General features: G+C 45.6%; 1 protein-coding gene and 1 long non-coding RNA gene across 6 annotated transcripts in view; one reads left to right on the top strand and one right to left on the bottom strand.

Moving 5' to 3' along the window:
- Positions 1–21,844, bottom strand: part of UBE2D2 (ubiquitin conjugating enzyme E2 D2) — a 47,593-nt gene extending 25,749 nt beyond the window's left edge. The window contains exons 1-5 of one of the 5 annotated variants that reach the window (XM_048861278.2): positions 21,823–21,844; positions 6,201–6,264; positions 1,323–1,354; positions 1,160–1,237; positions 969–1,074 (exon numbers count right to left, since the gene is read on the bottom strand). In XM_048861278.2, coding sequence (XP_048717235.1) covers positions 969–1,074; positions 1,160–1,237; positions 1,323–1,354; positions 6,201–6,264; positions 21,823–21,828 — 286 coding nt within the window. In that variant the 5' untranslated portion in view covers positions 21,829–21,844. Of the gene's footprint in view, positions 1–968; positions 1,075–1,159; positions 1,238–1,322; positions 1,355–6,200; positions 6,265–6,906; positions 7,016–19,950; positions 20,019–20,458; positions 20,820–21,822 lie in introns of those variants that run through there. The other 4 variants (XM_048861275.2, XM_048861279.2, XM_048861276.2 and 1 more) reach the window with 4 other exon arrangements.
- Positions 20,829–22,551, top strand: LOC142072977 (uncharacterized). Its single transcript, XR_012669615.1, has 2 exons — positions 20,829–21,051; positions 22,252–22,551. It is a non-coding gene; the product is annotated as an uncharacterized LOC142072977 (long non-coding RNA).
- The last annotated feature ends 3,425 nt before the right edge of the window (positions 22,552–25,976 follow it).

Raw genomic sequence — 25,976 nt, 5'->3', positions numbered from 1 at the left:
ATGTAGTGATGTGGGAGAGAGAGGTTATGTCAAATTGAACATGAATAGCCCTTTAACATGTGATGTATTACTTGCCCAATATTTCATAAATTATGATCCTCTCGTTTGAGAGAAAGCAAAATGTGCCCCACACAATGGCATAGATGGTCATAAAAACAGGACATACCAAGCTGAGATTTTTCAGGACACATAGGGCAGTAGTTGAGAATATTGCAAGACAATTTGTTTTCGAACAATGATCTTAGCAAACCCATGCCTCCATGGTTTTATCATCGAGTCACACTAAAAGATAAGAGTTTGTCCCTATGTATGTTTTCCTCTGAATAAAGGAAGTCTGCTTTAAGATGTTTTACTCATGTAAATTGACTTAAGTAGTCTGATTTTAACAGCTTGTTTTGTTAGATATGGCTATATTATTCTAGAATAGCACCTATACACCATGAATTATTCCCTTCCAAGTAAAAAAACCTACCAAAACAAGAGACTCTCCAATGCACGTGCATCTCCCCATGGAGAAAAGATAAGAGAACCAAAACCACATGACAGATGCATAGTCACACTGCTAAGCAGACTACTGGAAAGTGCTTATACTAGTCATGAGTGTAGTATGAAAATTCATCACTACAGGCACTTTCCCGCCCCACGTTCTTAAACTCCTAAACATAAGTTCATTGTTCAAATGGATTTGAACAAAAGCTAGAGACGAGCAAGACTGGGTAATGAGATAAGAGTTACCTCTGCTTACATCACTGGGATAAATCAAGGACTCATTGGTGTAACTGGACCATAGGGACAGTGTTTAAGATTCTATATGAAAAGTATATGCAGCACTCATGGAATTAGATATTGAGCTAGAATTGTTGACCACATGAGTAATCAGTAATAGGCAGGCAACAGTTTTTCACATTAATAAATCCAAATCGATAATTTAACAAAAGTAAGATTACCTCCAATGCTCATTTAGTTACCTTTTGAAATAGTTAGTGCTGGGGACCACTGTGACCGTAGAATATCAAGACAAATGCTGCCATTACTGTTAATATTTGGATGATAGATTCTTGTTGTAAATGCAACCTGCAGAAGAGGGGAAATTTCAGTTTAGGCTCACCGATGTAGGCTATACAACATACCACCATGTAGATTTATAGAAGCCACTCACCTTAGGTGGTTTGAAAGGGTAATCTGTTGGGAAGTGAATTGTCAGGAAAAATACTCCACCCTGATAGGGACTGTCATTCTGTTAAAATAAAGAATCATTATTAGAAGAGAATCAACTTCAAGAGAATCAACTTTACATGGAGTTGTGAAATTCATATACTTACCGGTCCCATTATTGTAGCTTGCCAATGGAACACTGAAAAGAGGAAAACACAAGTTACTTACTATAATTTCTAATCTGAAAAAGTTCAAGTATTTGCCATTAATCACCAAAGCACTGGTCAGTAAACCGTATGCATATGTAAAACAATCTTTTGAAGAAGGGGTAGAGCGGGGGTGGGCAGAGGGCCCGAGGGCCACATCTGGGAATAGAAATTTCATGGCCCGCCATACATGTTCACAAAATTGGGGTTGGGGTGCAGCAGCGGGTGAGGGCACAGGCTCCAGGGTGGGGACAGAAATGTGGAGTTCAGGGGGCAGGAGTTGGCTCATGCAGGGAAACAGAGTGCGAAGGGAGGGGGAGGGCTCCGGATGGGGCTGCGGATTAGGGTGCAGGAGGGTAATCCAGGCTGGGACAGAGGGGTTCAGAGAGCAGGAGGGGGAATCAGGGCTGGGAGAGGGAGTTGGGGCACGCGGAGAGGCTCAGGGATGCAGACTCCGGGAAGCACTTACCTTAAGCAGCTCCTGGAAGCAGTGGCTATGTCTCCACTCCGGCTCCTACGGGGAGCGGTGGCCAGGCAGCTCTGCACACTTCCCTATCCGCAGGCACCACCCCTGCAGCTCCCATTGGCCTCAGTTCCCAGCCAATGGGAGCTGCGGGGGCGGTGCTTGGGGCAGGGACAGTGTGGAGAGCAGAGCCCCCTGGCTGCCCCTACTTGTAGGAGCAGGAGCAGGGTGATGCCGCTGCTTCCAGGAGCAGCCCCAGACCCTGCTCCCCAGCTGGAGCTTGAGGACCGACTTAAAACGGCCTGTGGGCCAGATCCGGCCCATGGGCTGTAGTTTGCTCACCCCTGGGGTAGTGTAGTAAGCCAGGAAACTCCTACATGAAGGCCCAAGACTCCACACTTACATGAGCTGAAATACTTAGTACCACACCAGCAATGCAATCCCTAGAAGTCTAAATCAAACCATTCACATACCATCTATCCATACTCCCATCCTATAAGACACCATACATTTTGCTACAGTACAAATCTACACTGCCACACATCCAATTGTGCAAGATCAAGGTCAAATATTCAACTACATAGGGACAGTTGACAAGACTTTTTTAAACTAGTTTTTAAGCTACAAGAGTGAATAATCTTTAAAAAAAAATCTAAAGAAAAGTTTGAGCAAGAAAAAAGCCTGACCGACTATACAGGCAAAGAGTGAAACTGACTGTACAAGTTATCAACTGCACAAAGTTAGTACTTTTTGCTAGCTTCTTTCAGTTCTAATGATACTGAGGTATTAATTCTAGTACCATGGTACCAGTACAAGTAACAACATAGAATACAAGATTCAGACAGACTTAATAAGGCCCTAACAGTGAAACTAGACCAATTTTGGATGTGTAGGGAGGTGTGTGGGAAGACAGTATCTAGACAGAAGCCCTGGGGCTCCAGGCAGGCGTAAGGGTCTGCCTACATGGGTCTATTTGCAAGCTCTAGGTCTAAGTTTAGTGTTAAGACAATGGCAACAAACATGAAGAGTATGAGTATACGAAAGACTGATATTTCAGAGGGATTGTAAGTTGGCTGTAGATCAAAGAACGTATATGGTTAGTTCAGGTTATGCACTTGACTATTGGTTGTACATTATGTAGAGTGTTTAGAGTTGCCCAGGATAAAAGACTGCTAAAAAGTCAGCAAGTCTCAACATTTGGGCTCAAAATACATTTGTAAACCTTGATGGCTTGTCACAACCCAAAGATTTCTCCCCTGCCGAGGCTTCCCCAGACCAGATGTCCCCCCTCCCCTGCAGGGGTCCATCAGGGTGCTCAGAGCTAAGATTCCAGATGCTCTGGCCAGATGTGAACAGCGGAGGACCTCATACAGTGGCAACTGGGAGTGGCAAGCTGAGATACCCCAAAAATAGCCTCTCCCCCATAGCCCAGGGAAGCAAATGGCATTATGGGGCAGGTGAGATTTGGGGACCTGGAGGTGAAGTGGGGAGATTAGGGTATAGTGTGGAAGGAGTTGTGGGTTTGGCGAAGGAATGGGGCAAAGAGGTGGCGAGCCAATAGCTCCTCCCCAAAAAAATACAGCCCCCACATAAGGCCCATGGGGGCAGAGGGTAAAGGGGTGGTATGACAGAAGGAATCATCCAACTATGAGGGAGAACCGCCTCAGGGGCTTGGGATGGGGGCAGGCAGAAAATATGGAAGACTGCCAGGGTTGCAGGGCAGGGGTTACATCGGGGCCAGTATTTCCCAGCCGCCCCCTCCTTGCTCTTGTCCCATGGGTCTGGGTGGGCTCAGCTCCCCGCTTCAGGTATCACAACCTTTGAGGTCACAGCACCACTCAGGTTTGACCCAGATCCCCTGACAGGAGCTGGCCAGGCCTGGATTGATGAGAGTGGCATTGTGACCTGGCAAAGGGGATCAGAGCACCACTCACACAAATTTGGCCTGATTTTCATAATGATGCGGAGCCAGAGAGAGAGCTTGGCCAAACCCAAGCAGCGCTGCAACTATGTGCAACAGGTCGCAATGCTCAGAGTAGGGAGCCCAGCTGGTGACTCTCAGGTTGAGAAACCCTACTATAAAGGAATATAAGACCGCATGCTGTAGGACATAGGCAAAAACTTTATGGGGTTAGAAAGAAGTTTCTCCCACACAGAATCCCACACAGAAGATTTAATAAAATATTCTCTTTGGCATTTCTTGCTTCCTCTGCAAGATGTTAGTCAGAGTTCAAGACAGGACACTGGACTAGACCACCATTAGTCTGATATCCTACCTTCCTATGAATGTGTATGTTTGTGTGGAAAGGAATTTGTCCAGGAGTCTGTCCTGCCCCCATCGCTCCTCAGCTGTGGGGGGTGGGGGGGTGGGAAGGGAAGGGGGTCACTGTATGGGGACCTGCTCCCCCATCCACCCAACCCCAGTGCATCTGGACCCACCTCATACCCAGATTGCCCTGCCAAGCCTCACACCCTGCACCCAGAACCACCACTGACCCCGAACTCACACTGCAACAAGCCTCACCCTCTGCATCTGGAGCTCCCCTGCACCTAGACCCTCCCACCCCTGCCAAGCCCTACCTCCCTGCATCTGGACCTCACCTTGCAGCTAGACTGCCCCCTGCACTCAAACCCCCACCCCAACAAGTCCCATCCCACAGGCACCTGGATGACCCTCACTAGCTCCCCACACACAGACTCCCACCTCACTGAACCCTACCAAGCCAGCACCCAGACCTGCACCTCATCAAGCCAGTGCCTGGACCCCCCTCCCTCAGCTGAGCCCTCCAAACCCAGACACCACCCCCCACCAAGCCCCAGCCACCCTCACCAGGACCCTCCTGCAGAGCCCTATTGTGTCTGCACTCAGACCCCACCCCCAACGAGCCCGTTCATCCAGATCTCCCCGCGCACTTGGAACCCCACCACCACCAAGCCACCCACAGCCATACTGCCCCACACAGAACCCTGTCACCCGGATCTCCCCTCACTAAGCCCATCCATACTTTGACCCTGCTCGGCTGAGCCTGCCTGCCTGCATCTAGCATGCTTGGCACAGAGGGGCAGGGCCCCAGGGTGTTTCTGGGACAGTCCTGGTCCTTGTACTGTGTCAGGGTCAGGTGCAACTTTACCGCTGAACCCATGTTCCGGGAGGAGGAAGAGGGAGCACAGGGTGATATACCAGTGTAGAGCCAGTGGCCTGTGCTCCCCACTGCCATGAAGCCTCCACATTTATTTACTGACAAATAAAATTTGTCAAATTTTAAAATATGGTGTGCAGAATTTAAAATTTTTTGGCACAGAATACCCTCAGGAGTATATAGAGCAGTATAAACAAGTCATTGACTGTATGAAATTTTAGTTTGTACTGACTTCACTAGTGCTTTATGTAGCCTGTTGCAAAAGTAGGCAAATATCTAGATGAGCTGATATACCCCCGAAAGACCTCTGCGTCCCACCAAGGGTACACATACCCCGGTTGAGAACCGCTGCTCTAAAAGAAGTCAGACTCCTAGATGTTAACACCCTGTTTTAATATGTATGGTGGATCCCCAATTTTTCTTCCCTACTTTAAAAACAAAACAAAAACAAAAAAACACAAGTATGACCCAGATCTCCCCTTAATACAACCATAGCTTGATGTGGAGATTGAGGATGGAGGTTCTTTCGGTGTCTAAGTTGTTTGACCACAGTAAGAATGTGCCCTCACATTCTTCCTCAGAGAGGATGATATGGAGCCCTCTTCAAGGCTAAAGTAGAGGTAACTGGTGATGTGCAATTTGTATCAAACTACAACAATGCATTTCTGTTATTAAAGCTTTAAGGGGTTTTTTTAAGCCAAGATTCTTGTCATGTATCTTTTGTGCAAAGGTTATATTATTTTATGTAAGGGTTATATTTAGTGTGACAACCTTATTTCAAAGCTGCTCCTGTATACACCGTAGTCCTGACTGCATCCTCTATATAAAGGCAGATAACGCATCACAAGAGATGTTAAGTCTGGGTATCTTGCTGGTTTAGATAGGAACTCTGATAGCTACTCCAGCATTTTACCTGCTGTTATAGCAGTAAGTCATGTTTTCCACTGTTCATACAAGAGAATTTAAGATGTCTGCAATAATTAAAGAGTGACTGGAAGATCTCCACTACCAGGAGAAAAATATTAAGGTGTTGGAGTAGTATCTGGAAGCGTACATGGAGTAACATCTAGCATTATTTACGATTTTCCACTCAGATAAGACTTTCTCCAGCTTCAGGAAATACTTGTACTCTTGTGAGTTAGGAATTCCCATTTTAGAGATAAGAAAGTGGAGGCCAGTGCCAGTATTGCCTATGAATGTGCATGCTAGATGCCTTATTACTCAGGCAGTACTTACTGTCATCTCCAACAGGCCCTGCTGAACACTGTGCTGGGGGATCACGTGCCAGGTCATTCAACTCCTAAAAGAAAGAATGGACGGACAGTTGATGTTTCACTTAATCCAAAAATCAAATCACATTTTGCCTCCCTAACAAAAGACTGACAGTGGTATTTCAGCAGCACTTTTCCCTCAATGGTGTATTCCTAAACTTCAAATGAAACTTTGTTTATCTGGTGAGGATAATTTCTTACTATGTGAAGTTGGTTTTGAAGTTTAACCAAAACCTACACTCATGACATCAATCTTTTGTCCCCTGTAAGCAGTGCTGAACTAGCTTCCTTTTCAGCCAACATACTCAGAAGACCATGTTCCGTCTTAGCCTTAAATTCCTTGCACTTGCATCTTCAGTTCCTTCCTTTAGATTGTTCTCTACCATTTTAATAAATTAGGGATAGGATCTCAGATAATATAGAAACTAATCAGGTCTGAAAAGTCGATTATCCTGCTTCAAGTTATTTCCATTTAGCTATTTGTGCTTTGATAGGGCATTCTTAAATGTTCACAAAGTTAAAATAGGTGACATTAAATCCCACTTTTTAAGCCTGGGCCATGTAACAAAAAGGACATTAGGAACACAGCCTTAATCCATACCAGACCTCCCAAAAATCAGACCTTTACCCAAAAGGTAAAAATGGCCTACGAATAGGGAAATGAAAGTTACCTGCATGCTTCTGCTGTAGTGACCAGCAGCTATTAGTTCAGTGTATGAAGTAGCAGTACCTTCCCTGCACGATCTACAGCATTAAGGACAGAGATACCTTTTTGCTGGCCCATCCTCCTTCACTCCCACATACTAGGGAAAGAATGTTATCTTCAGAATTTGAACTTGTTATGCATGAAGTTGCTGACAAGCATGTAGCCCTCAAACTTAAAGAAAGTAAAGAGTGTGTACTAAATGCCCAACCAATGGTCAAGTTAGACTGAAGACTCTCATTTTGGAAGTCTCAGGCTCCCGTGGGCACTGGAGTCAGTGTTTCATGGTTCAGAACATTTCTGAAGGAATTTCAATACAGTTTTAAGTAGCCACAGAATTTTGAACTTCAGTCCAGAACACAAATAAAAAAAAAATCCTAAAAGTTGCATGCTTTATGAAGATTTCCAAAAATGACTATTACAGATTTACATTTTATGTAAGTAATAGATTATCATGGATAATCCAAATGTTAACAAGTTGGTCCCACTAGATTTTCCTAGACATCTTACTGTGTTTGAGACACTTTCTCTTACAGTTCAGGGTATTGGGGATTTAAGCAGGAAGCAGTGCCGCCCAGCAGACAGAGCTACTAACTGAAACTCAGATGTGGGTTCTATTTCTGACTCTGCCACAGACAAGCTAGGTGACCTAAGGTCTCTGACTCAGCTTCCCCACCCGTGAAATGGGGATAGATACTGACTTCCTTTGTCAAGCACTCAGATCTACTGAAGAAAGGTGCTATGAGCTAGGTGTTAGGTAGATTGGAGAGGTTTAGTGCCAAAAGGGGTTCTTGTTACGAGTTTCCCTGCATTTACTGAACTCCTTAATTTCAAGGGGTTATAAATTAGCTGTTTTGATTAAGCATTAAGGTGGTTTTGAGAATTTTAGGTTAGGGTATTGTGCTTTTAGTTAACTTTTGGCAGCATTGGTTCATTGCCTAGAATGCTACATAAACATCATGAAATTATTTTCCATTTGGAACATCTACCACGCTTCTTTCTAGTCAGACTATGCTTAACCAAGTACCAAGATCCAGCACACTCTACCCTACCCCATAAACAGAGGGTTCATTGTGTGTGTGTAAAGAGAGGTCACTCTTCCCCTTGGAACTTCTGCTCCTTCTCATACCCAAGTCTGGAAAACTCAGAGCTCCCAAGCCCCTACTGCTGAGAGAAGTGCAGCATCTGACTCTATTGCTTTCTGGATGACAACAAATTTGGGAAGAGGAACAGAGCTTCCTTTCCTCCTCACATCCAGGGTTTTGTGCCTCCTCAGAAATTCAGTTATACCTCTGCTGCTTACAGTTTTCCATGAAATTTACAGAATATAAATCATCTTTTGCTGAAGTATTGTTCAGGTTGTAACACCCAAGAACAAGTGGGAAAGAAGCATCGCCCAGGAAGCATTCATATGGAAACTCAGCTTTAAGAACCTTCTACTATTTGCAAGTTTCTGGCAAATCTAAAAGTTACACCTCTACCCCGATATAACGCGGTCCTCAGGAGACAAAAAAATCTCGCGGTGAGACCGTGTTATATCCAACTTGCTTTGGTCCCCCTGTTCCTTGTTCCCTGACCGCCCCCTCCAGAGACCCCCATCCCTAATCACCCCCAGGACCCCACCCAACCCCCCCACGCCCTGCCCCCTGACTGCTCCAACCCCTATCTACACCTCCCCCCCCGCCCCAACAGGCGCTCACCAGCAGCACTCCACTCCGCCACCTCCCAGCTGCAGCACTCCGTTTCCCGCCACCAGTGAGTGCAGGGAGGTTGGGGAAAGGAAGACCTCCGCACTCACCGGCGGCGGGAAGCGGAGCTCTGCTTTTCTTGCCCCAGCCATGTCACTTGGTGGTTGTGGTGGTGGTGAGAGAGAATTGCGTTGGGGATAGGTCCCACACCCACCTGCGGCGGGAAGCGGAGCACAGCAGCTGGGAGCTGGCGGAGTGGAGTAGGCTGGGGCCAGGCTGCTCTGCTTCCGGTGAGTGCAGGGGGGAGAAATCCCTTCCCCCAAACCCCCTCCCCTGAGCGACACAGCCGGGGCAAGGGAAGCGAAGCAGACTGCTCCCAGCCCCCCGCTAATCCCCTGGGCCACTCTGGGACTGCGGGGCCCCCAAAACTGCCCCCCCCCAGGCCCTGGGGGCGTGGGGAGGGGAAGAGCGCCCCTGACTGCCCCCAAGACCGTCTGCCCCTTAGCCAACCCCTTGGCCCCGGCCCAGCACCCTTAACATGCTGCTCAGAGCAGCGTGTTGGAGCTTTACCGCGTTGTATGTGAACCCGTGTTATATCAGGTTGCGTTGTATCGGGGTAGAGGTGTATTGTGGGTTTTTAATCTAATCAATACTTTGACACTGGATTACATTTTTAGCTACAACTGAACTGAAACCAGTCATCTAATAAATCAAGAAATATTCGCATTAAACAGTTCCATCAAAGATTTACTTACAGTAACCTATTTATGCACGTTTCCTCTATAAATGTCACTAGAATAGGTCTCTAAAATAAATCCTTTATGACTTAACTTCTACCTCCCATAGCACAGCCTGCCAGGGTTTATACACAAGCCTTAAAAAGAGGCCTTGAATCAAAACTGGCTCCACTAAAACTTTCATTCTGGTTCTTAGTAGGACTAACCCACATTTGAATATCTATAGTCAGATCACTGACAGTATTTGAGGCCTATGTGGAAACAGTGCTATTGAAGAGCAAGAATCAAGATAGGTAGCTGTAATGGGAGGAAAGCTTGCAATGTAAATGCCACCAATGGATATATAGCTAATACCTTTTCAAAAGTTAAAGTACATTTTAAAATCCCTATCTATCCCCTACCTACCATCTTTGGAGAGGCAGTTTAACAAAGCCCACATCTAATTAAGGGTCAAATATACTACTTAACAAAAGGAAGTGAAGCTTTATTTAGATTTACTTGCTGTTTCATTTCTGTACTGTGACTTTGCAACACAAGGGGCAAATAAAGGCTTTTAGATCAGATCCTGTTCTCAAGTATTCCACAGTTTAAATGCTTCCAAAATTGGATTAAGTCTCTCCTAGGCTGTATGTACATACCTACACAGGGACTCCCATGGCTCCACTTGTGCTTGGGGCAGTGGTAGTTTGCTTAAGTGATCTCTACCATCTGCTGGGGAGCCTACAACCATTCCTCAGGCCCGGCTGAGGGGTTTCCAAGATGTGCTGCTCATCAAGCTTGTGCCCATTCAGGAAAAGCAATGCTTCAGCCCCACTCCATGCCAGCAAAAGGACTTATGCACCTCATGCTGTCTGAAAACAACTCTGGAGTCGCATGGGACTGAGGTCCCATCCCTGCCCCTCCATCTCCTTGACTGGACAGAAGAGGGAGCTGCAGGGACTCTGGCCAGCCTGAAGACAAGCAGTAGAAAACCCACTGCCTGTTGTCAGTGGAGAGATTAAAGAGGCTAGGACTTTTCAGCTTGGAAAAGAGGAGACTAAGGAGGGATACGATAGAGGTATATAAAATCATGAGTGGTGTGGAGAAAGTGAATAAGGAAAAGTTATTTACTTGTTCCCATAATATAAGAACTAGGGGCCACCAAATAAAATTAATGGGTAGCAGGTTTAAAACAAATAAAAGGAAGTTCTTCTTCACACAGCACACAGTCAATCTGTGGAACTCCTTGCCTGAGGAAGTTGTGAAGGCTAGGATGGGTACGGAATGGGGTCCCTAGCCTCTGATTGTCAGAGGGTGGAGATGGCTGGCAGGAGAGAGATCACTTGATCATTACCTGTTACGTTCACTCCCTCTGGGGCACCTGGCATTGGCCACTGTCAGTAGACAGGATACTGGGCCGGATGGACCTTTGGTCTGATCCAGTATGGCCATTCTTATGTCCTGTACAAGAAAGGCCCCTTTATGCACCACTACAGCAGAACCACCAATGCTTGAATGGTATAGTGTTGGCAGCCCACAATAAAGCCCTATAAGTATTAGTGGCTGCATGCCCCTGCCACCCTAACAGCAGCGTCACACAACTCTGCCCCAGCCACTGTAACTGCAGCAGCAGCCCTCAAAGTCTCAAGTGCTTAGCTGAATGCCTGAGCCACCCAGGCCTCCTGCACTGCAGACTGCTCTGATGCAAGCACTGGGCTCGATCCACACCATTCAGGCTGTATGTGATGATACCCCATGACCCCAATCCCAGCGAGGACCCTAGGGGTTAACACAATCCTGACTATCTCACTTTGAAATAGATATTAACCCAAAACAAAGACTAAAGACTGAGATACCTTTAAAGTGACAGGGGGTCTATATCATGATGGTGTCATTATTTGAATGAGGTAACTAAACCAATCTAGGACTGATCATACTCAAAATTAAGCCCCACAACCATAACTTTTACCCCAGACTAGACCTCCCTCTTACCACTCTTCAACCCACCTACTCCATCTTAGCTATGCACTTGTATAGCTGGACCACTACTATACCTCCCTCAAACTACAATGCCTTATTTGAGTTTTCACATACAGGCCATAAACTACTGGGGCAGTCTGATGCATAAATTCACTGAAACTGGTAAATGTAAGTAACCCAAGTCCTTTATTTCAGACCTTGCTTCAGCAAAAAGTAATATCACAGTTCTTGAAGCTTTAGAATGATAAATATGAGGAATTAACGTCCACAAGACATTCTCTTTAGAGCTCTGGTCATATTAACATCAGTAGGCAAATGACTGACTTTGAACCCTGAAGAGACTAAGATTACAAGATCTGCTGGGAAAGCAGAGGCACTAGTAATCTTTATGTGCCACTGTGTTCGTACCAGCATGCTGGCAGTTTGATTTCCACTAATCATTTTCCCCACATTGAGAGCAGCTGCATTTGCCCATGCAGTTACAATTGCACATGAAACCAGTGTTGGTGGGTGCTCATATTTTTGGCACACTTAAGAAATGGGCCTGCCCCAAGTGGTTGTCTGCCTTTTGAAAACATGGTGCACAATACTTAAAAAGCACTTCCAGCAAAGTTCCAGAATTTAGAATCTGTGCATCATTTCTAGATGCCTTTGACTTTTCAACTCTGAGAATCTGTTTGGGCTTCCATGACCTAAAATGAATGATTCAAGACTATAAAGCGTGATCTTAACTCGAGATGCTCAAAGTACTCAGTTATGGGTCAATTGGCACAAAAATTGTCACCACGTATGCCAGAGACTTACATGTGATACAAGACCCACTAAAGCCTCCAGCAGTTTCTAAGCACCTTGATCCAAGATGAATGAATAATGAAATCTGCCATCTTGCTGACACTAATTCTAAAACTAATTCCTGACAAATGGTTCTTGAGGGTTACTAGCTCTAGCAGAGAGGTAGCCGTGTTAGTCTGTATCCACAAAAACAAGGAGTCCAGTGGCACTTTAAAGACTAACAGATTTATTAGGGCATAAGCTTTCATGAAGTGGGTTTTTTACCCATGAAAGCTTATGCCCAAATACATCTGTTAGTCTTAATGATGGCACTGGACTCCTCATTGTTTTAGCTCTACCAGTTTACCTGCACTACGTGTAATAAACCCTCAGATGAAGGGCTGATGGAAATAAAGTTCATCTTTATAACACCTTTTAAGAACCCTCTAGCCTCCAGGAGGAATGTGGTTTCAAGTTCTGCCAGCTCACCTGCAAGATATTCCATGAACCACTAGTCCTAAGTTAAATCCTCATAACTTCTGAAAAACATCAAGAGCTTGATCAAGGTTAACGTCTATCTAGAACAGATGTAAAAAGACCAGACGTATTCTGCAACTTAACCCACAGTCGTACAGTCCTATCCCAAGCCCCAAAAATATAATAGTGGTGTCTCTCCTCAAACTAGGGTGACAAGGTCCCTCACCAAAGCCTCTTAAGTAAAGTAAGCAGTCATGGGATAAGAGGGAAGGTCCTCTCACGGATTGGTAACTGGTTAGAAGATAGGAAACAAAGGTTAGGGATAAATGTTTAGCTTTCGGAATGGAGAGAGGTAAATAGTGGTGTCCCCCAAGGGTCTGTACTTTGATCAGTCCTATTCAACATATTCATAAATGATCTGGAAAAAGAGGGAAAAACAGTGAGGTGGCAAAATCTGCAGATGATACACAAGTACTCAGTGTGGTTAAGTCCCAGGCAGACTGCGAAGAGCTACTAAAGGATCTCTCATAACTAGGTGATTGGGCAACAAAATGGCAGATGAAATTCAATGTTGATAAATGCAAAGTAATGCACATTGGAAAACATAATCCCAACTATACATATAAAATTATGGGGGTCTAAATTAGCTGTTACCACTCAAGAAAGATCTTGAAGTCATTTTGGATAGTTCTCTGCACACATCCACTCAATGTGCAGCAGCAGTCAAAATGTTGGAAATTATTAAGAAAAGGATAGATAATAAGACAGAAAATATCATATGCCTCTATATAAATCCATGGTATGCCCACATCTTGAATACTGCATGCAGATGGTGGTAGCCCGATCTCAAAAAAGACATATTGGAGTTGGAAAAGGTTCAGAAAAGGGCATCAAAAATGATCAGGGGAAATGGAACGGCTTCCGTATGAGAAGAGATTAATAAAACCGGGACTTTTCAGCTTAGTCGTCTTTTCCAAGGAGGGATATGATTGAGGTCTATAAAATCATGACTGGTGTGGAGAGAGTAAATAAGGAAGTGTTATTTACTCCTTCTCATAATACAAGAACTAGGGGTCACCAAATGAAATTAAGAGGCAGCAGGTTTAAAACAAACAAAAGGAAGTATTTCTTCAACAATGCACAGTCAACCTATGGAACTCTTGGCCAGAGGATGTTGTGAAGACCACGACTATAACAAGGTTCAAAGAAGAACTAGATAAATTCATGGAGAATAGGTCCATCAATGGCTATTAGCCAGGATGAGCAGGGATGGTGTCCCTAGCCTCCGTATGCCAGAAGCAGGGAATGAGCGACAGGGAATGGATCACTTGATGATACCTGTTCTGTTCATTCCCTCTGAGGCACCTGGCATTAGCCACCGTAAGAAGACAGGATACTGGGCTATACGGACCTTTCGTCTGACCCAGTATGGCCGTTCTTATGCAAGTCACAGGGTCCACCAGTTTTGCTGCTAAAACCACATTAATACCATCAGCTGGAGATATGAGCTTCTTTGCCAACATATACTATTTGTAAGAGTTAGGAACCACATTTATTTCTCGTAGAAGTTATAAGCTCTGCATGTGCCTAGCTGTCAATAATCATATCTACTTCTCTGTGTGCTTTCTAACTCTACCAGCTTTGCCAGCAAAGCTTTAAACTACTATGTACTATAAACCTCAGAAAATTTACAGTTTGCTGTCATAGCTCATGATCACCATGAAACATCCCTCATGGGACATAAAGCAAATTCTCTTTTCACCTTCACCTGTAGCTTTGACTTACTGAATTTCAACCCCACACATATTCGAGTTACTGTTCACTTTAACAGAATTTAAACAAGATCTATGAAGATAATAGGTGCAGATGTTTAAAGTTATGCAGCCAAAATAACTAAATTGTTCCCCACACAGCCTTAGTAAAGAGTAGCTCTCATTAAGGATTTAATATTAGGCAAGTGTGAAGTTTAGGCAAAGTTGCTGGTATGGTAAACAGAATAGTAAGGGAAACTTGCCTGTACCTTAAAATTGGTCAGAGCAACTTCCAACTTTCTGAAAAACGTATTCTCTGGAAAGAACAGATAAGGGATTACATACCAGTTGTATTACTTGTACAGAAACTATTTCATGTGCCTGGCCACAGAACATCGACTATTAGTTGACAGTATATGGGCACATTACCAGGACAAGCCCTACATTCTATAGGTTGAGGGTATAACAAATAACCTTCCTTCTCCCACTGACTCAAGTTACTCTACACCTGTAAATGCCTTTGGACCTAGATTCCAGAATGGAGGAGTGGGAAGAACAGATTATTTCCATATAGACATCTTGTTTTGATGAATACTGCTGCTTTGGTCCGTTTTTAAATTTTATCACCTGCTTGTATAGGTCTCAATATATGTCAAGAATGCACATGGCTTTATATAGTCTCCCTTTGGTGTTGAATTTTAATAAAATTGAAGTCTAAATAACCAGTTAATGCTTAACCAGTACAGACTTATCTGAATCCACACTGACACCAGTTCAGATGATATGGTTCACTTAGTCCTTCCACTACTGTCCCACAATACATCAGTGGCCTTCTGAAGTCTCCCAAAATGCACTGCTTCTGGAGCAGAACTGGAGTTGTAGGATAAGTACCCACAGGGTATTACAAGTGAAAGTGTTTGAGTATAGTGTGAACACAGGACAAAATTTAAATTCATTCAGCACAGTTAGTGCACACAGTGATTTGCGCTCGAGCTAACTCAAGCAATCCATTCAGTTACCAGTGATTCAATTCTCTGGTTACGACAAGGTCTGATGGTAGCACCTTGTGCTGGCAATTACTGTTGTCCACTTTGAATCTGAGCTGGTACTTGAGCCTTTCCGTGCTTCCACATGTTGATAAGTTACCTCCAAAGCAGAGATGCCCTAAAGCTGTCCTTCGGGTGGGTTGTAGGTATTATCCTCTGCAAAGAAGCTACAGATTTTGATTTCTTCAGATGTTTGCAGTGATCCAGAGTCTAGCCACAGACTACTGATCCTCTTGGGGATAAGGAAATACTAGAATAAAAGTCCTTTCCCTTTGTAAAGCTCAGGCATCGCTTCTTTTTGTTTTCAACAGAGTTTGTTTTCAACAGAACTAAGATCATTTCTCAATGTTTCCCATAAGGAATCCATGAAAAGCAGATGAGCTAGAATTTGGCACACTGCTGTGAACAGGACGTCAAGCAAAATATTTTCCCTTGCCTGAAAGAGTTGGGACAAGTGTTCCCCAGTTAGTGGGGAGGAAGGAGGAGACTCTGGATCTCCTGACCAGTTTGAGGTCATCCTGCACATTCTCAGGTTTGTCCTAAGATCAGCTTCTTCCAACAGGGAAGTGCTTCCCAAACTTTCTAGATATGTAAGCCAGCAGACATATAGATAAGGTCTGCCGAGATTGCCCCTTGTGCAACCTGAAGGAAAATTTTCTGCAAGGAACAGACTAACACAACCCAAGAGATCTGACAGTTTATCTTATAGCCTTTAATTTATCCAAGACTTCATCTGTTTTAGGACTAACATTTCTTCAAAGCACTCTGACTAGAGAATACAGAACTCCAAAGCAAGTCTCTCTCGTGGATACGGGCTGAATGAGATGTGACCACTGTATTGGATTTCATACTTCATATAAGACCTTCTAGGAGCATCTACAACTCCTGACAGTCAGACTTCAAGCAACTTTGCTTTGCCCTCTGAAGTGACCTGACTCCCAAGAGGCCATTTCAGGCCATAACCCCACCAGGAGACTGTCCTTGTAAACTGATCAGTGGCTTCAACTTTTGGATCACAAACATAAGTACTTCTGTAACTCCCATCCCCATAGTATCAGAATGTATCATTAGTGAGCTGACCACCCAACCCCCCGCTTCAAGGCAAGGACAAATTAGACAAATTGACTTTGCCCAGTGTCACAAAGAAATTCTGTGGCAGAACTAGGAACTGAACCTTGATATCTCAAATCCCAGTTCACAGCACCTTACCTACAATGAACATCTTTCTACAGGCCAGAGACTGATACACCTATTTCCTAATGTAGCTAAGAACTTTCATCTTCCTTACCCCATACTCCAAAGTCTATGGACTGCTGCTACATTAGCCACTTCTCACAACTTTCTCCTCTAGTAAAGTTTGAGAGAATTTGCTATTCCAGCTTCTGAGGTGGTTTTTAAGGGAGGTCTTCCTCCATGAAGAATTCTGCTGCTTCTCCAGGACTACTTCAGTGCAAAGTACAAACCTTTATGTTAGCGTCTGCAGCATCAACACAGGAATTACTGCACAGCACTTTAGCGCACACTGCTATTCACTCCCCATGGTCCAAACTGCAAAGCACTACAGACACGGCCTAAGTGTCACAATATTTTAAAGCGCTAGAAACTTTTTCAATAGAAGCTTGAATTCTGTAGAAATTTATGGCTTAGGAGCCCTTCCCACACAAAGGGATTTGGTTTCCCTCCCAACAACCCCCTATTTAAAGTTAGCATTTTAGAATGTGCATTTCACTCTACTGGAATGCCTCCTATGTTAGAATAAAAAGGCTATATGTAGTTTAGTTGCTATAGAGATAAATTGTCCATGGCCAACATTTGGCTTATATGGCTATTTTAAAGTGCCCCATCCTTCCCCAAAATTATAATTATCTTGGAATATGAGACCAGCATTCATGGGCAGCCACCATACCAACACCCTCCTGAACAGATGAAACAGTTATTCAGTTTCAGTCTTCCATCTGTTACAAGGACTGAAATTTCTTCAAGTCTTGAGTTATTAAAACACAAAGAATTAAAGGTTGAGTGAATGAGCCATGTTATGACCTAACCACTTCAGCCTAGACTTCAGCATTGAAAGTGCCAAGTACAAATGATAAAGTCTACACTAACCATGCCTACTAGTGTTCTGCATGATATTTACGCTAGTGCTGTTCTACAGTTGGCCAGAACTCCCTCTGGGTACGTCTCAGTTCCTGGCACAAACCCGCAGAGACAGTGGACCCTTGAGTCTAGGAGACTTTGAAAAGGCCACTGGGAGAGAACTGTCTGAACCACTTGTCATTTTAGTGCTTTCTACAGGGGCGTTAGACTGGTGCAGACTGAAATGATACCAATTAAACTGGAATTTAACCCAGCTGAAAGCAAAGGTAATCCAAATGGTATTTGACAGGTGTATCAGTTTGGTGAACATGCGTAGACCCAGTGCTACCCTTAGCATATCTGCAAAGTCACAGATATTTTCACCATGGGAAATTATCAGCTAACTATAGTGGTTTAATTCCAGAAGAAGAGTGCCTTTTTCCAAGTTAGCTTAAGACACAAAAGTTCCGCCAAAGCAACATACGCTATACCAGAAGAAGGCACTCTTACTCCATAAGTACAGGTCCACATGGGGGAATTATATTGCTGTAGGTAACCTGGTATAATTATGCCAATAAATTTCCCCATGTAGACATATCTTAAGCTTACAAGCTTTTTCGAAGTGGTGCTTTTTGGCACTCAATGAGCTACTTTAATTTGATCAATGGAAGACATTAAAAGAAAGCTTCCTGAACACTTACAAATGCCATGCAATGACAGCAGAAAAAAGTTAGTCTGCATCTGTGATGCAAGTCCACTGCTCGATGCATCAGAACAGAAATGGCATCAAAGATCTCCACATCAGCCACCAGCTATACACTAAAAGAAAAGGAGGACTTGTGGCTTGTTTCATGTTCTCCGTGTATATAAATCTCCCCACTGTATTTTCCACTGAATGCATCCGATGAAGTGGGCTGTAGCTCACAAAAGCTTATGCTCAAATAAATTTATTAGTCTCTAAGATGCCACAAGTCCTCCTTTTCTTTTTGCGGATACAGACTAACACGGCTGCTACTCTGAAACCAGCTATACACTTTATCCAACTTTTGAGTTAGAATTGAAACACATAATCCACACTTGAAAACACACAGGAAGGTTGCACACATGGGGCTTGGACTTAAAAGTCAGTTCAGGGCTGGATTTTGTTTTGGAGAAGTGTTCCATTTGTTTGGCAGACTAAGTAGGGTAGCAAAAGATTCCTCAATAGTTTACTCTTGGATAGCTGTCCTTTGCAGATCTTTATTAGGTACTATGGGGATGACTACTTAAGAATTTAAACTTGTAAACGAACAATAGCATTGTACTATTATGTCTAGCTGAATGTATTCAGCTAATCAGTTTGACAACTATGGTCACTTCACCCTCCACTAACAGACAACCCAGTAGTGGTATAGGGGATGAAAAGGGAGGAATAGATTATGAAAATCCACCCTCCAAAATACAAGAATCTGATACAGTGTAGCCTCTGATTAACAGAAATTAAAACTGAAACTGTGCAGACCCAAAATGTTTGTGCAGAGTAACAATATACTAGATACAACAGTTACAAAGCTCAATTAAGGCTTTCCCTAGAAGGTTTAAAATTCTTACTGGGTAAATTTTCCAGCTGAGGAAAAATACAAGCTCATACAGCAAGTACATGTGCCTATTAATGTTGCCACACTCAACACTGAAGTTAAACAAAAGCAAACTTGCACCTGTGAAGGACTTCCTGAGTTCCAGGGTTTGGGGTTAGATAGCAACTCCTACAAAAAGGATTACCTTCACCCTCAAAAGAAAACTCCTGGGCAGCACCTTGCATGTCCTCCATGGAGGAGGGAGACTTTTGGGGCCTTCCTCAGATCCTAACAGGCTTTCTGCTTAGAGTGACTAAAAAATACTGCCTTCTTACTCAGTATTCTTACTCCCTGTATTAGAGTTTTATCTGTTTAACTTTAATAATCAAAATGAGTTTACTTTTTACACTTGAGGATTACGCAGAGATCATGTAACTAAGTGAGCAAACAGGATTCTCTTCTGCCTCAGATTTTGTCACCAAGTTTAAAAAAATATATAGTTGATTTTGGTCCTTCAACTCATAAAAGATCAAGAGGTTTTTCTACTTGTTTACCATTACAAATTTCAGCTTCTGTGGGTGCATATTTGAGCACTAACCCCCTAATAGAAGGCAAAGCGTTCAAGATTTAATAATGGTTTTCTTTAGTCAAGAAAAGTTATTGACCTTAAATACGTGTTGATAAAAACGCAGGTTTGAGGAGTCTGGCTACAATCCCTCAGCGTCACTTTTTCAGCTTTCGCTTTCTGCTCTAACACTCCTCTCTCTAGGCTACGTTTCTCTCGCTACTTGGGTCTTCAACACTCCAAACAACAAAGAGATGCAAGAGCCCCAAACCGCCCCGTGCCGGGGTCCCTTCAGGCCAGCCCGGTTCGCCCCGCGATGGCTGAGAAGGGACGGCCCAGGGCCAGCCAGAGCCCGCGGGGCTGACAGCGACAACGAACACCTCTACCTCGGCCACGCCAGTCGGCTGGCTCCCGATTCAGAGCCGCCTGCGCGGAGCCCCGCTCGGGGGCTGCGGGAAGCGCCTTCCCGAGTAGGCTCCCTCTCGGCGCAGCTCACACGGGCCGACAGGCAGCCGGGGAGGCCCAGCTCCTGCGCGGGTAGCCCCTGCCAGCGAGGTTACGTAAGGGGGGGCGGGCTGCCCCCCACCCGGCCTCCCTCCCCACGAGGCCGCCTCCAGCCCCCTGATGGGGAGCAAAGGAGGAAGCCGGGGAGCACCCCCCGCCCAATACACGGGAGCCGGATCCCTGCGCTCCCCGGGGGGCGAGGCCAGGCCCTTCGCGGGGCCTACCACACAGGCGAGGCCCAGCCCCTAGCTGCGGCCTGAGCTCAGCCAAGAGGGGACGAGGAGCCTGAGGTGGCGGCCGGGAACAGGAGGGAGCCGCTCTCCTGGGCGGCCGAGCCGGAGCCCGACCGGGCCCTGCCTGCGCGCGACACCCCAGCCCGGGAGCCCTTACCTTATGGATTCTCTTCAGCGCCATTGTGTGTGTGAGGGGCTCGGCGCGGGGAGGGGGGCGCGCGGCTCGGGCGGTGCGGGGGAGGGAGGGGAGCTCGCTCGGGATTATTTCGCGGGGGGAGGGGCGCGGCGGTGGCGGCGCTGTTGGGAGGCGGCGCGGCGGCTATCTCGGTGCGGCGGGCGGGCCTCACTCTCTATTTCCCCGGCGGCCGCTGGGTTCTCGCTCGCTGCCGCAGCTGCAATCGCATCACACCGCGGGGCCTTTATGCGCTGCCGCCTCCGAGGCCGTATCACTCCGCCACCATCCCAATAGTCACCAGCGGGGCAGCCGGGCGGAGGGGCAGCAGCACCTGGTGATGGGGCCCGCTCGGGCACAGGGACTATTTCCTCACTCTCTTTTCACACAGAACTCTCCAGAAAGGGGCTCGGAGAAGCGGAAGGATACGATCAGGGAGGGACGGGGGTGGAGTGAAGTAACTGCTCGCGAGAAGAGAAATAAAGAGGTTCCGGATAGTAGAGGGGCAGAGTAGCGGAGAGACTTGGAGCGGCTGCGCGGTGCGGGGGGGGCCGGCTACAGCCGCGCGCATGGCTGCAGTACGTATCGGGACCTGGCGCTGCAGGGAAAGTGGAGAGCCGACTCCTCCCCGTCCGGGGACATGTCCCGTCCTCTCTCCGGCCTGGGCCCATGCCCCTGCCGCCACCCTTTCCCCTCCAGGAGCCCCCTTCCCCTCTCTCCGGCCTGGGCCCATGCCGCCCCTCCCCTCGTCTCCCTTTCCCTTCCAGGAGCCCCCGTTCCCTCCTCTCTCCGACCTAGGCCCGTGCCGCCCCTCCCCCCGTCTCCCTTCCCCCCCCCCCCCCCAGAGCCCCCGTCCCCTCTCTCCGGCCTAGGACCGTGCTGCCTCTCCCCCCAGGGCCCCCGTCCCCTTTGCGGCCTGGGCCCGTGCCGCCCCTCCCCCCGTCTCCCTTCCCCCCCCCCCCGGGCCCCCGTCCCCTTTGCGGCCTGGGCCCGTGCCGCCCGTCTCCCTTCCCCCCTCCAGGGCCCCCGTCCCCTCTCTCCGGCCTGGGCCCGTGCCGCCCCTCACCCCGTCCCAGGGCCCCCGCGACCACTCTCTCCGGCCTAGGCCCATGCCGCCCCCCCCCCCCCCAGGGCCCTCGTCTCCTTTCTGCGGCCTGGGCCCGTGCCGCCCCTCCCGCCGTCTCCCTTCTTCCCTCCCCCCGTCCCCTCTCTGTGGCCTGGGCCTGTGACCATCCCGCCTCCCTTGCCGTTCCCCGGGGGGCCCGTGCTGCCCACGCTCCCCTCTTCTAGGGGCCCCGTGCTCCTCGCTTTCGGGCTGGAGGCCATGCTCTAGCTCCCTGAGCAAGTACCTGCATGCACTAGGGTTCCTTCCCCCTGGCTCCTGCCAGGGCCTGTGCCCAGAGGTGCTGGTGGGCAAGGTCAGGTGCACTTTGGCCTACCCCTTAAGGGCTCTGAATGGTAAGCCTTTGGCCCTGCCCTCTTGGCTGGTAACCCACAACATGATCTAAGCCATGGAGGTGACAAGGGAGATAGATCCTCTCATAGACTTTCTCTGAAAGTCCAGCTGAAAGGAGAAGTTGGAGGTCTCTAGGAGTAATGGGCGTCTGCACAAAGGCTGGTCCTGTGAAAGTCTAGACTTTCTGCTCTACAGGCAGTACTGAAAGGACTTGAGGCCTAGTTGGGGACAGGGGGTGGGAGGAGGTTCAGCTTTAAATGTATGTTCTAAAGGCTGTAATACTTGTTTGTTCTTCTCCTTACCCCTCCCCCCATGGTTGTAGGTAACCCTGCACTAGGGAAAAGCAGGAATAGGGGAGCCTGTCATCATGCAGACCAGGCTGAGAAGCTATCTTTTCTTCCACATAGTATAATTTCTTGCCACTCAGCTGAAAAAATGTGAAATGTCTGGAAGAATGTATCTTTTGGGTTGCTCTTGTTCTCTGTGCCTCTCCTTTTCCTGCCTTTCTGTTGCTTGCCCTCTTTGACGTACATTTGGTGACTTGTTCATAGTATGCCATGTAACAGTATTTGCAAGTAGTTTAAAATGAGTTAAAAGAACACATTAAAAATCATGCAATTGAGTACCTGAAGGGATAAATTCATAGCAAAGTTTGAGCTGTTAAATACACAGAGAAAGCCATGTGGCACTCAGTCTTCTGGCAAATTGTTCTCAACCATAGTTCTACAGTAATTCATCTCATTTATTACAGCAGTGCCTTAGGGCCAGTGGCATTGTACAAACACAGTAGTCAATTCCTGCCCTGAAGAGTTAATCTAAATAGATAAGACACTTGCACTGGGAGGGAAGGGGTAGGACATGCACGGAGAGTGAACAAGGTGATGGCAGCAAGTGTCATGTTCTATGATTTTTGGAGTGGGATGGGTTTACTTAGGAGGGGATAAACTACATGAAAAGGTAATCGGGTGGGGAATGGGACAGGTGAGAGGAGCTGAGGTGAAGAGTGAGGGAGAGGGAGCAAACAGCCAATTAACACAAGGCAGAGAAAGTCCAGTTGAAAGTGTAGAAAGTGCTGCTATAATTTAAATTATAGCATGGACAATTTGTCATCAGCAGCTTTGGAGAAGAATAGCTACCACTAGGTATTTTCTCAGCTTTGTCATGTGCTGTGTGGAAATAAAACAGCAATTCCAGCTATTTAACCAGCTGCCTAGCTGGAAGTATCTGATTTTTTTTTTTTTTAACTGATTGTGTAGCAACAGTTATTTTCTGGTTTCAGAGTAGGAACCCTGTTAGTCTGTATTCACAAAAAGAAAAGGAGTACTTGTGGCACCTTAGAGACTAATCAGTTTGAGCATAAGCTTTCGTGAGCTACAGCTCACTTCATCGGATATGATTTTTCTGTGATATTTTCTGTGATCCTAGCACTTCCACCACTAACAGTGGAAATCATGACTTATATATTATGAGTCACTACATTTGCATAAGGAAAAGAAAAACAATCAAATTGCTTTATTGGTCTTACCATTTGATTCTGTATGATTTCTGGTTAGGGGCATGCAATCCTATCACTACTTACTTTAGTGGTGTCCTTCTGCAAGGGAGCCACCATGGTGCTTCAGGAAGAAGATACTTACTTCCCTTGCAAGGATCCTCCTCCTGTGTGACAGTTGCAAGCCAGCTGGAGACCTAAACCTGAGGAAATGGCTCATTAGTTCAAGTGAGCTGGTAGATGAATCATTGTCATGTAATCGACTCTTGCTGACACACAATTGGGAGGATTGGACAAAACAATGTGGAAACTTCCTTAATCACACTCTGCCTAATACAATCCATGTTAAACGTTCCCCACCCTTGCAGGATGGGGTTGTAACAACTACAGCCCATGCTCAGTGGGGACCCCATCCTGAAAGAAAGCTTTCCTGAACTAGGGATGTAAAATATTAAATGGTTAACTGGTAAGCATTAGTCTTACTGGTTAACCCACCCTAACCGTTAGTACCCTGAGCCGCACCAGCCAGAGCAACCACAGCCCCATGCCAGTTGGTTAGAGCAGCCCCAGCTGCGCCTGCCAGCCCCAGCCAGCTGGAGCAGCCCCAGCCCCTCTCCCTTATATTGGTTAACCAATTCAATTTTAATTGTTTAAACGGTTAACTTTTTAAACAATATTTACATCCCTATCCTGAATCCCCGCTTCTGGTCTTCAAACCCTCAAAGGCTGGGGGAAAACCGACAGGTGTGGAGGAGCATGTGGTTCAGATAGAGACATCCTTTAGGGGAGGATCTATTAATGGAAATTCTCTATGTCCTAGTAAGGAGGAGAGGATGGAAGATGACAAAATACAGGTAGGATCTGATGAGAAACAGTCAAATGAAAAATCCCATTCAATTACATCATGTAATGGCAGACAGCTAAAAAGTGACAAGTTTTTAAAGTGCTTATATACCAATGCTAGAAGTCTAAATAAGATGCGTGAACTAGAGTGTCTTGTATTAAATGAGGATATTGATATAATAGGCATCACAGAAACTTGGTGGAATGAGGATAATCAATGGGACGCAGTAATATCAGGATACAACATATATCAGAAGGACAGAACTGGTCTTGCTGGTAGGGGAATGGCATATGTGAAAGAAAGCATAGACTCAAATGAAGTAAAAATCTTAAATGAACCAAACTGCACAATACTATCTCTGTGGATAGTAATTCCATGCTCTAATAATAAAAATATTACAGTAGGGATATTTTTACCGACCACCTGACCAGGATGTTGATAGTGACTCTGAAATGCGCAGGAGATTAGAGAGGCTATTAAAATTAAAAAAAAAAAATGGGGGATTTCAGCTATCCCCATATTGACTGGGTACATGTCACCTCAGGACAGGATGCAGAGATAAAGTTTCTTGACACCTTAAATGACTACTTCTTTGAACAGCTAGTCCTGGAACCCACAAGAGGAGAGGCAATTCTTAATTTAGACCTAAGTGGAGCACAGGATCTGGTCCAAGAGATTAATATAGCTGGACTACTTGGTAATAGTGACCATAATATAATTAAATTTAACATCTCTGTGGCAGAGAAAGCACCACAGCAGCCCAACACTGTAGCATTTAATTGCAGAAAGGGGGACTACACAAAAACAAGGAAGTTAGTTGAACAGAAATTAAACACTATAGTGCCAAAAGTGAAATTCCTACAAGCTGCATGGAAACTTTTTAAAGACACCATAATAGAGGCTCAACTTAAATGAATACCCCAAATTAAAAAACATAATAAGAGAACCAAAAAAGTGCCACCATGGCTAAACAACAAAGTAAAAGAAACAGTGAGAGGCAAAAAGGCATCCTTTAAAAAGTGGAAGTTAAATCCTATTAATGAGGAAAATAGAAAAGAACATGAACTCTGGCAAATGAAGTGTAAAAATATAATTAGGAAGGCAGAAAAAGAATTTGAAGAACATCTAGCCAAAGACTCAAAAAGTAATAGCAAAAAAATTTTTAAATACATCAGAAGCAGAAAGCCTGCTAAACAACCAGTGGGGCCATTGGATGATCAAGATGCTAAAGGAGCACTCAAGGACAATAAGGCCACTGTGGAGAAACTAAATGAATTATTTTCATCAGTCTTCACGACTGAGGATGTGAGGGAGATTTCCAAACCTGAGCCATTCTTTTTAGGTGACAAATCAGAGGAACTGTCCCAGATTGAGGTGTCATTAGGGGAGGTTTTGGAACAAATTGATAAACTAAACAGTAATAAGTCACCAGGACCAGATGGTATTTGCCCAAGAGTTCTGAAGGAACTCAAATGTGAAATTGTAGAACTAATAACTGTAGTCCATAACCTATCATTTAAATCACCTTCTGTACCAAATGACCGGAAGATAGCTAATGTGATGCCGATTTTTAAAAAGAGCTTCAGAGGTGATCCTGTCAGTTACAGGCCAATAAGCTTGACTTCAGTACCAGGCAAACTGGTTGACACTATAGTAAAGAACAAAATTGTCAGATACATAGATGAACATAATTTGTTGTGGAGGAGTCAAC

Source organism: Caretta caretta, chromosome 8, assembly GCF_965140235.1.
Source record: "Caretta caretta isolate rCarCar2 chromosome 8, rCarCar1.hap1, whole genome shotgun sequence".
NCBI classification, from domain to species: Eukaryota; Metazoa; Chordata; order Testudines; family Cheloniidae; genus Caretta; species Caretta caretta.
Note: the sequence above shows the minus strand (reverse complement) of the source record. Positions and strands in the feature narration are given on the sequence as shown.